At 50.9% G+C, this 11,740-nt stretch overlaps 1 protein-coding gene and 1 long non-coding RNA gene across 7 annotated transcripts in view; both read right to left on the bottom strand.

Annotated features, from left to right (window-relative positions):
• Positions 1–7,088: 7,088 nt before the first annotated feature.
• On the bottom strand, positions 7,089–8,868 carry LOC128312302 (uncharacterized). The gene is made up of 2 exons (XR_008291385.1): positions 8,696–8,868; positions 7,089–7,856 (listed from the first exon to the last, which is right to left on the bottom strand). It is a non-coding gene; the product is annotated as an uncharacterized LOC128312302 (long non-coding RNA).
• A 25-nt stretch (positions 8,869–8,893) lies between these two features.
• The window catches only part of CD3H12orf43 (chromosome D3 C12orf43 homolog), a 35,669-nt gene continuing 32,822 nt past the window's right edge, over positions 8,894–11,740 (bottom strand). For 2 of the 6 annotated variants that reach the window (XM_053205496.1, XM_053205497.1), the window contains one exon: positions 8,894–9,738. In XM_053205496.1, coding sequence (XP_053061471.1) covers positions 9,686–9,738 — 53 coding nt within the window. In that variant the 3' untranslated portion in view covers positions 8,894–9,685. Of the gene's footprint in view, positions 9,739–9,923; positions 9,943–10,708; positions 10,932–11,740 lie in introns of those variants that run through there. The other 4 variants (XM_053205495.1, XM_053205498.1, XR_008291386.1 and 1 more) reach the window with 3 other exon arrangements.

Consider the following 11,740-nt stretch of genomic DNA (forward strand, 5'->3'; position numbering starts at 1 on the left):
CCTGGAGCCTGCTTCAGATTTTGTGTCTCCCTCTCTCTCTCTCTGCTTCTCCCCTCCTCCTGCTCTGTCTCTCTCTCCCTCAAAAATAAATGACAAAACATTTTTAAAAATTAAAAAAAAAAATTTTTTTTAAGAAAAAACCAAAATGTTTTCTTTAATTTATAAATAAATAAATAAAGGACAGCTGTGAGATCCAATGGCCTAATGCACGTGTAGATGCTTGCTCTGTCCATGGGGTTGATCCCTTTCCTCTGGGGGTCATAACAGAAGAGACTCCGGTCTTACTGATCTTTACCGCAGATGGGGACCCCTGAGTCCATATTGTCCTTGTCATCTTATTACCCACAGCGTGCCTTGCAGTCCCACTGACGAGGGCTTTCTTTCCCTCTCCCTGACCTCATGCCGCCTCACCTACCTTCCTCTGAAGCCGCCCGCACGCCTGGACCTTGAGTATGGTGGCGAAGACCTTTCCTTAAAGCAGTGGTTCTGCAGTTTGAGCCTGCTTCAGAATCCCCTGCAGGGCTTAGGAAACGCCGGCTCCCTGGGTCGGCTGGAAGATTTGCATTTCTAACAGGTTCTCAGGTGAGGCGAATGCCACTGGTCCTTACCTGCACTCTGGGAACCACTGGCCTGAGTCAATTGTGGTAATTCTTTCTCCTTTCGCCCTCAATTGATTCAGAGCTGGCCGAACCAAAACGGTGTAAACAGCTTTTCCCTCTGCTTCTTCCCCCGCTAGGCCAACATGCCTCAGTGAGCGGTGGCAGCCACTTTGTGACCATGAGGGGAATCGCCAATCAGGGAGTCTCGTGCTATGGACGGCTGAGAAGGAACATGGCAAGAACCTGAGGTCCTAATGTTGCCATGGAGTTGTCCTTAGCTGCCCTGGGGAAGGCTGTGGATGGATAAGTTTTCTGGGGAGAAGATGGAGAATTTATTTGATTTGAGGTTTGTTTGTTTGTTTAATTTATTTATAATCCCACGCTCCACACGGAGCCAGACTCGGGCTTGATCTCACGATCAAGAGATCATGACCCGAAATCATGACCTGAGCTGAAATCAAGAGCCAGACGCTTAACTTGACTGAGCGACCCAGGCGCCCTGGAGAATTTTAATCCAGGCTAAAAATCATCCTTTATAGCTTTAACTTTGCTTCCCTTGTTTCCAGAACTACACTTTTGATCAAACTTGGCCTTTTCATTTTTTTTTCCATTTCCCCGTTCGTTCCTGAAATATAAAAAGGGCAAAAGTGAGGGTGGCCTGGGGACCCCCAAACTTGCAGCCGGTGTGAGAGGAGGGTGGTCTTGTGGAAGATATGTCCCTCTCCTTGAGTTTTGCCAACTCATTGCAGGAGGGTCTGGCCATCTACCTAAAATAACACCTCCCTTTCCTTGCAGTTTGGGGCAGGTATGAATTTCCACCACAGATGCTAGGGAACAACACTTTATTTTTCTGAAATTTTCCAATTATTCCTGACCCAAGACTTGTCTGTGTTCAGAGGACGGCGTTTCATGCTGGGTCATAACTCGGCTTCCTCTTTTCAGTCTGGTACAAAGGTTGCGGGATTTTTGGTTGAGGGGGGCCTTCTGGCCTTTGGTCTACACTGGTTACACTAATATGCCCTCTGTTCAAGCCTGTGGAACCCCCCCCCCCCCAAGGCTGGCAAGACCCTGTGCCAAGCTTTGGTGCAGGTGTCTTGGTTCAGACCGGCCGCTCCCTACCCAGGATCAAGCCTCCTGGGGTTTTGCCTCCATCGCCGATCCTCAGGCCCCCCAAATCTTGGGATAGCTTCCACTCCCCAGAGGATGGGCTGTGTGTCAGCCATCGTCTCTCCCAGCTCCTTGTCCCACCAACCTGCCTGGAGGGTCCCGCGTAATCTCCTTTCAACGGGCCTTTAGAACCGCGCTGGCCTCTCTTCTCTGTGGGGGGCGTGACCCTGGAGTTGTGCAAAATGGCAGCCCTGTGATGGTCCCTTCCTCCCCGCCCGCCTACTTCTGTCTCCTACCTTTGCACAGCTCCCGCCCTCCCCTCCTCCCGCCACTCTGGCCATCACCCATTTCTGTAAAGGTGTCAGAGTCCCCACCGAAGCCCCTTTTTGTAAATTGCTAAGTGCGCAGTTCTGGGAGTCTGCTGACTATCAAAAGCCTTTCTTCTCGGAGTTTCTGCTGACTCGCAGAGGGGAACAGAGGGACTTTGGTCTCACCATCTGTTGACTCCTCTGGGGGCAGGAGCGCGGGGAGGATGGGGTCGGCTGGAGCCACGGGGGTTTCCATGCCAGAGAGGGGCGGCCAGTCTTCTCTCAGTGTATTTACAATCAAACCTATCTCAAACCACAGAGATTAATTTCCTTCTGAAAACATTCCCCCCCAGTCTTCTGCTTGGAAATTAATATTTCCCCAAGTCACAGCATTTTGATTCCATTTCAGGAGAACCAGTAACCCTGACCTTATTATGCTAAGGGAACATTCCCCCTCCCTGCTTGGGGTCACATTACAAAGACTTCTCACATCAGCTGCTCACAGTTAAGGGGCCATGCCCAAATGGCTCCTCTGTGCGTGCGTGCGTGTGTGTGTGTGTGTGTGCGCGTGTGTGTGTGTGTGTGTGTGTGTGTGTGTGTGTGTTTCCCTGGCTACGGAAGGGGCAGAGGTCAATCTGGTTTGACCAGGCCACACTGGTGCACTGTGTCTGGCACATAGTAAGCGCGGAATAAATGGAGGTGTTATTGTTATCATTTGTAGCTAGTTACGCATCCAATATGCTTTGTTTCTATTTTTCCTTAGTAACAGGATCCTGATCTTGTCTAAAGGCCTAGCCCTGCTTCTCTTACATCTAGGTGTGGCCACGTGACTGCATTTTGTTCAGTGAACTGTAGGTAGATGTACTGTGTGAGACTCTAGGAGTCTCAGCCTTTAATTCGGTTCTGACGCTAACTACCCAGGGTTGGTGCAGAGCCCATAGACTAAGGGCTCAGTCCCGCGATACTGCCCCCACCTCGGACGCCAGTCACAGGTACTGGGTTCCCAGGGTACCCACGCTTCTGTCCGGCTTGGCCTCAAATCAGAAGCTCCCAGGACCCTGTCCTTAGGCTCAGTATTCTGTTGTAACAGCTCATAGGATTCAGGGAAACATTTTACTCACTATCACTGGTTTATTGGAAAGGATATTATAAACGATGCAGGTAAGCAGCCAGAGGAAGAGGGACATAGGGCGGGATTTGAAATGGTCCCAAGTACAGAAGCTTCTGTCCCCATGGAGTTGGGGGGCACCACCCTTGTGGTGCATGGATATGTTCACCAACCCGCCAAGCTCTCCCAACGCTCTCTCGTTTAGGGTTTTAATGGAGGTTTCGTTATGTAGGTATGGGTGGTTGAATCATTGGCCTTTGAGGATTAGCTCAGTGGGCAGCCCCTCGTCCCTCCTCAGAGGTCAGGGGTGGGGGTGAGGAAGGTGGGGCTGAAATTTCCAATCCTCTAATCCTGAGTTGGTCTTTCTGGTGGTGAGCCCCCATAGTGCCCCTCCTCCCCCCCACCCCCACTCCCCCCCAGCCATCAGTCATCTCCTTAACATACAAAAAGACAGTTTTATCACTCTGCAGATTCCAAAGATCTTGGAAGGTCTGAAGTCTGGAACCCGGGACTAAGGTCAAAGATTGTAACAGAAGATATTCCTATCACCCCATCACTCCATTTTACAAGGATTTAGGGGCTCTGCCAGAATCCAGCGACAAGGACCAAATATATTTTTCTTACATCATCAAAATCACAGTCACCTCGGGGCGCCTGGGTGGCTCGGTCGGTGGAGCGTCCGACTTCAGCTCAGGTCACGATCTCACGGCTTGTGAGTTCGAGCCCCAGGTCGGGCTCTGTGCTGACAGCTCAGAGCCTGGAGCCTGCTTCGGATTCTGTGTCTCCCTCTCTCTCTGCTCCTACCCAGCTCGTGCTCTGTCTCTCTCTCTCAAAAATAAATAAACATTAAAAAAAATTTTTAAAAATCACAGTCACCTCCATTGTGTGGTGGTCTGGTTTGCCCTGCAGCGGTGATCTCCGGTCTCCACTCGGCTCTGTGTCCCGGGGAGTCTTCCTGTCCCTGGTGGTTGCATGGGGCAGGTGGGGAGACCCTGGGGCAGGTGGGGAGACCACACTGGAGTGGAGGTGGAGGTATTTACTGCCCTCCCACCTCCTGGCTTGGAGTCACCTGGTTCCGGCCTCTCAGGACAGCCCTTTCCAAAGCACTGAGGGCCATTCCCACCCCTCACGTGTCCAGGCTGCTGACCAGCCCCAGCCCCAGCCCCCACCCAGATACTCCGTCCCTCGGGTTTTTCTACATCTCCCACTTTGGTAAAGAGCCCCTTTACGGAAAGTCTCATCATCTAATTTGAGAATGCCAGCTGGATCCTGCCAAGGTGCCGTAAAAATGAAACAGCACAAAAGAGAAGACTTCATCCCACCTTGTCCTCCAGTTCTTGGGTCCCCCCCTCCCCCCCAGAAACAACCAGTGTTCCCAGGCTCCTTTGTCTCCATCCACTCAGAAACAGAATCACAGGCTTTTGGCTTATTTGTCCTGGATCATCAATGACTCGCGAAGCGTGAGGCCCCCCGAGGCATGTGAACGGATGTGACTCCAATGCCAGACCCTGGGGACAACTGCTTGATGGAGCAGTTCCTTCATGTCCCTTCTCCTCACAGGGGCTCCGTTTTCAGTGGGTGGAGTCCAGAAGCTACGGCTTTCTGGAATTGCCCATGTCCTGTATTGAGGCTGTGACTAATTGACATTTGTCCATCAGCGATGCCAGGGCATCGGCACTTCCTGGTCCCCCGAATTCAGGTGCATGGGGGCCAATCTGGGAAGACTTGTAGGGCGAGGACTCTCGCCTGCACCTGCTTTCCACCCCTCAGCTGCTTTTTGGACTTGCTCAGCTGATTGGTCGACTTTTCTCCAAAGCAGCCAAGGGCCAATGTTCGTGACTCCCGAAGGACACGGTAGTTTCGTCATCCTGAGGCCATTTCATCCTGGGGCTCAGAGCCAGGCTTCCTGGGCTCCAATTTCAGCTGTCACTTCTAGCTGGGAGACCTTGGGCAAGTTGCTTAACCTCTCTGGGCCTGTCTCATCTGTGAAAGGGGGAGAATAATACAACCTATTTCACAGGGTTATTGTGAGGGTTGAAGGAGCCGATAAAGTAAAGCACTAAACGTGAGGCTTGGCACATGGTACATATTAGCTATTTTTGCTAGGATGAAAACCAACATGTCATCAACGCCTGCTTGTCGTATAGATTAGTTCACTGAATTTATCTTATTGAATTATCCCACCCACCCTGGGAGGCCCACCTCATGCCTACTTTGCAGGTAAGGAAACTGAGGCTGGACCTGCTTCTGGGACTTGTTCAGCCACGCAGCTGGTACATAGAAGAGCTTTGCAACAGTTTACTCTGCGGCCAGCACCGTTGCCTCGCCCTGGGTGGCAGAGCGAAGTCCTGGCTAATGTCATTTGCTTACTCTGATTCCTGTCTTTGTATTCTAGTAAGTGTCCCTGGGCTTCGGCTTTGCTCCTAAGGAGGGCAGAAGCCACATCTGAGACACCCGGGCAGCTGTGTGAGGCAGTTTCTTCTCCAACTTGCTTGATCCCGAGAAAACGGCCCAAGGTCTTGTTCAGAGAAGAGATTCTCTGTCATTTCTGCCCGAGTCCGATTCAGGAACAATGCGGGCGGCGCCTTGGAATCCGGACCTCTTTTACTCTGGGACTGGGGAGTTCATAGGAGAATTTTTTTTTTTTTTTTTTTTTGGCAATTTTTGCTGCGTGGAAGTAGAGCGCCCTCTGCTGTCAATGAGGAGGATGACATCGAAACAGACGAAGGCACTCTGAGCAGCCCCCCCACCCCCACCCCCTCTTCCACTGGTGTTTTTCCGCCTCACCTCTTTGTTCTACCCTGAAGGGCCCTTATGTGCCCATATCAGAACCGGGCAGGGGCAAGGGGGGTAAAAAGGTCAGGGTTCTCCTGCTTTTGCAGAGCTTACAATCTAATTTCACTGATAAGGTACCTTCAGAAAATCCTAGGAAACAGGTTCAGAAATCGTACTGGACTCCATCCCACGGGTACTACCTGGGCATGTGCTGTGTATAGACCCCAGGAGTGTAGAATCAGAATGTATGAGCTCTGGGTGCCCAGTTGTAGACATACCGTGGGCTTTTGCCACCAGGTGGGTATCCAGAGCCGAACACCTGAGATGGGGAACAAAACCCTGGGTGCCACCATAGCCTGGGGAGCCTGGCTCTTTGGCAAGGGGGTGGGGGGGTAGGTAGGAGTTACCAATCAAATAAAAATAACTTTATATTAGGGCGTCTGGTTGGCTTAGTTGGTAGAACAAGCAACTCTTGATCTCAGGAGGTCCTGAGTTCAAGCCACATGTTGGGCATAGATATTACTTTTAAAAAATTTTATTATTTTGGGGCACATGGTGGCTCAGTCGGTTAAGCGTCCGATTTCAGCTCCGGTCATGATCTCGAGGTCCTTGAGTTCGAGCCCCACATCGGGCTCTGTGCTGACAGCTCGGAGCCTGGAGCCTGTTTCAGATTCTGTGTCTCCCTCTCTCTCTGCCCCTCCCCCACTCACGCTCTGGCTCTCAAAAAAAAAAAAAAATGAATAAACATTAAAAGAAATTTTAAAACATTTATTATTTTTAAAATGTTTATTTGTTTTTGAGAGAGAGAGAGAGAGCAGGGGAGGGGCAGTGAGAGAGGGAGACAGAATCCCAAGCAGGCTCCGTGCTGTCAGTACAGAGCCTGACGTGGGGCTTGAACTCACGAACCATGAGATCATGACCCGAGCTGAAACCAAGAGTTGGACGCTTAACCGACGGAGCCACCCAGGCGCCCCCCAAAAACATTCTTTTTGATATAAAAAGTAAATATTCATGTTAAACTATTCAAATCATACAGAAAAGAATAAGCAAGAGAGTAAAAATTACCTGAAATCCCACTATCTAGAGATAACTGCAGATACATCTTTGGAGGCCATCTTCCCATAACCGCTCACCGTGGTTTATACCGACACACGTACACACACCAAATCACTTCATTTTACATGTGGTGTCTTTTTTTTTTTTTTTAAGTTTATTTATTTATTTAAGGGCTTACGTATTTGGGCCACACTCCAGATCTACTAAAAATCAAACCCTTTGAATGTGCAGTCAGGAACCTGTATTTCTAACCCTCAGTCCGGGGTATCCTGGTCCTGCTCCAGGGAGGTTAGGGAAGGCTGGCTAGTGAAGGCTTCTGTTGCTAATGGCAATAGAAGGGGTCAGAAGGAGGCCCGGGAGGATCTTCAGGACAGGTTAACAGGTGGAGGTGTCCAGGTAGAGGAAACAGCTTGTGCACGAGCGTAGATGTGAGAGTTGCAGACGTGCTCCGGAAGTGGCCGATAGTGTGGCTGGTTAGAGGGTGGAGTTGAGGTAAGGATGGCCTTGAATGCCAGAATCAGGGCTTAGCAGTCAAAGGGGATGGGCGACAGGGCCTCTTAAGGGAAGAACTTTTGCAAAAGAAGAGAAAGCCTGGCCAAGGGGAGGGGGGCACTCGTGTTCATAACCACGTGACAACACTCTTCCGGTGGGGGGTGTGCTTACAACGTGCCCGTCACAGTGCCTCCAGTGTATTATCTCATTAATCTTCCTGCCAACTCACAGGGCAGATAGTATTTTCACCTCCACGTCAGCGAAGAGGAAACCGAGGCACAGAGATGTTAAGCAAGTGGCCCAAGGTCACACAGCTGGTAAGTGGCAGAGCCAGGCTCAAACCCAGGCAGCCATGAGTGGAGTCCGTGCTCTTGACCACTGTTTTATTCCTTGGCACCTTAGTCTCTTCATCTGCAAAACCAGCTCGGAAGTGTCAAGGCCGAGAGGCAGAATCACCCAGAACCACCACCACCACCAAAGTAACAGTAACAGGGGTTTGGTGAGAGCAAACTGCCTCAAAAAAAAAAAAAAAAAAAAACAGGTAGCGGGGCACCTGGGTGGCTCGGTCGGTTGAGTGTCTGACTTCGGCTCAGGTCATGATCTCAGGGTTCGTGAGTTCGAGCCCCTCATTGGGCTCACTGCTGCCAGCATGGAGCCTGCTTTGGATCCTCTGTTCCCCTCTCTCTCTGCTCCTCCCCCGGCTCATGCTCTCGTGAGTGCACATGCTCTCTTTTTCTCTCTCTCTCTCTCAAAAAAAAAAAAAAAAAAAAAAAAGGTAGCATGGAATAGTGGTTAGAGCTTGGACTCTGGCATCCGGGGGACTTGGATTCAAATCCTAGCTCTGCTATGCACCAGCTGGACAGGTTACATATCTTCCTAGAGCCCTGGTTTCCTCAGCTGTAAAATGGGATAGACGTCCCTATCTCCTGAGGCTGTTGAGGTGTTAAAGGAGAAAGCGGACGAACATTGCATACGCCAGCCACTGTTCAATAAGGGCTAAAGGGTAGAGGGGCTGGGAGGAAGAAGAGTCTGAGTCTGAATAGAGGGGGACCCTGAGATGGGGGTGGTAACTGATTTCCAAGAGAGCGCGGAGATTGGCTGAAAGGGCACCCCTCTTGTGCTGTCTCTGATGGCCAAGGGGGAAGCCTTATGCCTTCCCTGAACTTTGGCCTTGCAAATCGCTGCTCGCCGAGTGGGGCAGAATGGCGATAAAGCTCACAGCTACTGAGCTGAGGGTACTGAGTACCTACCGTGTCCACGTCGCTCCGTTATTAGGTGGGCAGGTCTCAGACTGCACGCAGGTGCCCCAGGGGACCGCAGACCATTTCAGAAGCTTTTTGAGAGGTCCACAGCGACACCTGCCGGACACCTTGAAAACTGCTAGCTCTAGGTAGTTCGCATTTTCAAGGTCGGAGCTTCATTCCTTCGGATGATGTTGCAACTCGGTAGAGCTGGGTTGATGGCAGTTTCGATAAAAAACAAGTATAATGCGAAAATTACTGTGGAGCAGGAAATTAGGATGGTAATGACCAATCTAATTCCAAGGGTTGAGTTGTTGAGAGTCCAACAAGCTCTCATTCCATTAGGGTGTACTTAGGATTATTCAGGAAGGAACTAAAATATTACTCTTTCTTTCGGCTTTTGTGTATTTTGCAAGTGGCTACTAAGTTGTTAGAACATGCAGATTTAAGAGTTGTTTTGACCTTAGGGGCGCCTGGGTGGCTCAGTCAGTCAGGCGTCCTACTTGGGCTCAGGTCATGATCTCACGGTTAGTGGGTTCGAGCCCCATGTCAGGTTCTGTGTTGACAGCTCAGAGCCTGGAGCCGCTTCAGATTCGGTGTCTCCCTCTTTCTCTGCCCCTCCCCTGCTTGTGCTCTGCCTCTCTCTCTCCACAATAAATAAACATTAAACAAAAATTTTTTTAAAAAGGGTTGTTTTGACCTAAATACTTACTAAACGTAACGGCTAGGTTTGGTTTTGGTTTTGTTTTGTTTTGTTTCGCACGGGTGGGAGTAGGAGGTGCCCTGAAAAAATTTCTGAGACCCCGGGGGTGCCTCAAACCAAGAAAGTTTGGGATCTCTGCATTGCGCGCTTTACGAAAAGTCATCTTAAGCAACCCTAGGAGACCCATACCTCGTCAAGAAAGGCTAAGGTGGCCTGAGGCCAGCCAGGGGTGGGGGTCGGAGTGCGGTCAGTGACAAAGTAGGTCCTGCGTCATTCTCTAGAAGGCGAACAGCTCCTCAATTTAGCTTTATCTCCCGATTGTGGGCAAGGGCAGCCCTTTCTGCTCGTTGTTCCTTCGTCCTTGTGGAAAAGCAGGGTCAGGTTCGTGACGTTTCCCTTCTTATTCACACCAGGGAGCCCTACTCAGGGGACCCAGGACAGCAGCCTCTGTGGGTACTGGGACCGGAAGCTCCCTGGAGGCTCTGCCACCCCATCCCCCCCCCCCCCCCCCCAAACCCACCTTCAGTTCAGAGTCCCAGGCTCAGCCGCCAGGCTGCGCAGGACACAGCAGTTAGAATTCAAAAGTGGTTCGAAGAATCCAGGCCCCGCCCTCCCGGTCCCTCCTGGGTGAAAGGTCGCCACGGGGAGCTGCAGGCGGCCTCCCGGCAGGGGATAGCGGCCAGGAAAACCATGAGACCATGAAGGGGCAGCACACGGCATCCTGTCCTTCAGCTTGGACTTGAGAATCCGGCCCCGCCCCCGCAGCGAGCTGCCCGCTCCCCAGAACAACCTGCATCGGAGGAGAAGCCCTGGAGGAAAGGCGGGGTCCCACTTTCCCAAGGGGCAACTGCCAGCCTCATCCTGCGCAGGCGGGCTGTTGGCTCTGGGGGACTCTGAACCATTTAACCCCTCTGAGCCCGTTTCCCCCCCTGCAGATGGGAACAGCAGCACCTACTAGGCGGAGTTGTTCTAAGAACTGAATGCATTATTAAAGCCTCTGCTTAGCGCAGAGCTAAGTATGCATGGTCCTTGCGCAGTGAAATTTAGCTAGCGATTCACTCAACAAATATTTATTGAGCACCTACTGTGTGTATGTACATTCTAAGCACTGGGAATACAGCAGGGCACAAGCCAGGCAAAAAACGCCTTGCCCTCAGGGGGTGTACGTCCTAGCAGAGCGAGACCGACCATTAATAACAAACAGAATGGGTAAGTCAATTATAGAGCAGCTCCATCCAATAGAAATACAGCGTGAACCATGTATGAAATCAAAATTTTTCCAGAAGTACCATTACAAACGTAAAAATAAACAGGTGAAATTCATTTTTCTAATGTTTAATTAAAAAAATTTTTAGGGGCGCCTGGGTGGCTCAGTCGGGTAAGCGTCCGACTCCTGCTCAGATCACGATCTCATGGTTCATGGGTTCGAGCCCCCGCATCAGCTTCTGTGCTGACAGCTCCGAGCGTGGAGCCTGCTCTGGATTCTGTCTCCCTCTCTCGCTGCCCCTCCCCTGTTCCTGCTCTCTGTCTCTCAAAAATAGACTAAAAGAAAAATTTTAAAAAAGAAATTAAAAAAAATTTAAATTGTGTTTAACAAAAATTGAAATCTCACCCAATATATCCAAAATATTATCATTTCCACCAGCGGCATTAGCCACATTTCCAGGACTCGGTAGCCATGGGTTACGAAAAGTGTTAAAAGATGACTGGAAAGATGAAGACATAGTTCAGGGCAAGGGGGACAGGAGTCCCAGGCAAGGGGGCATATGACGGACAGAGAAGGTGAATTCCCGTGGACAGAGAGCTCTGTTTCAGTGGTTAACCAGCTCCCTTTCCTCTGTGCTGGCCTGGCCTGGCCCACAGGAGGGTTTTCTGGCCAATGACATGTCCTCCTCTCCTCTGCCCCCAAGCATGACCCTAGTTCTGCAGCCCTGAAAGATGCACCACCCTGCTCATTCCAGGAAATGGTGTGCACCCCTTTTTCTGGGAGCTTGGGGCCACCCCAGGGGGACAAACTGCAGGAATTTTGTCAAGGATCTTGACCGGAACTGGGAAGAGGTTGGGGGTGGTGTGGTGTGTGAGGGACGAGTTCTTGCCCAGGGCTGGGATTAGGGGGAGGCCAGTGAGGACTGCAGCCCATCTTTATTTAAGATTGTGATATTTTAGGGGAGGCCGAGTGGCTAAGTCAGTTAAGCCTCGGACTCCTGATTTCGGTTCAGGTCATGAATCTCACGGTTTGCGAGTTCGAACCCTGCATTGGGCTCTGCGTTGACAGTGTGGAGCCTGCTTAGTTTTCTCTCTCTCTCTCTCCCTCTCTCCCTCTCTCTCTCTCTCTCTCCCCCCCGCCCCTC

The sequence above is a fragment of the Acinonyx jubatus genome, chromosome D3 (genome assembly GCF_027475565.1).
Source record: "Acinonyx jubatus isolate Ajub_Pintada_27869175 chromosome D3, VMU_Ajub_asm_v1.0, whole genome shotgun sequence".
NCBI lineage: Eukaryota > Metazoa > Chordata > Mammalia > Carnivora > Felidae > Acinonyx > Acinonyx jubatus.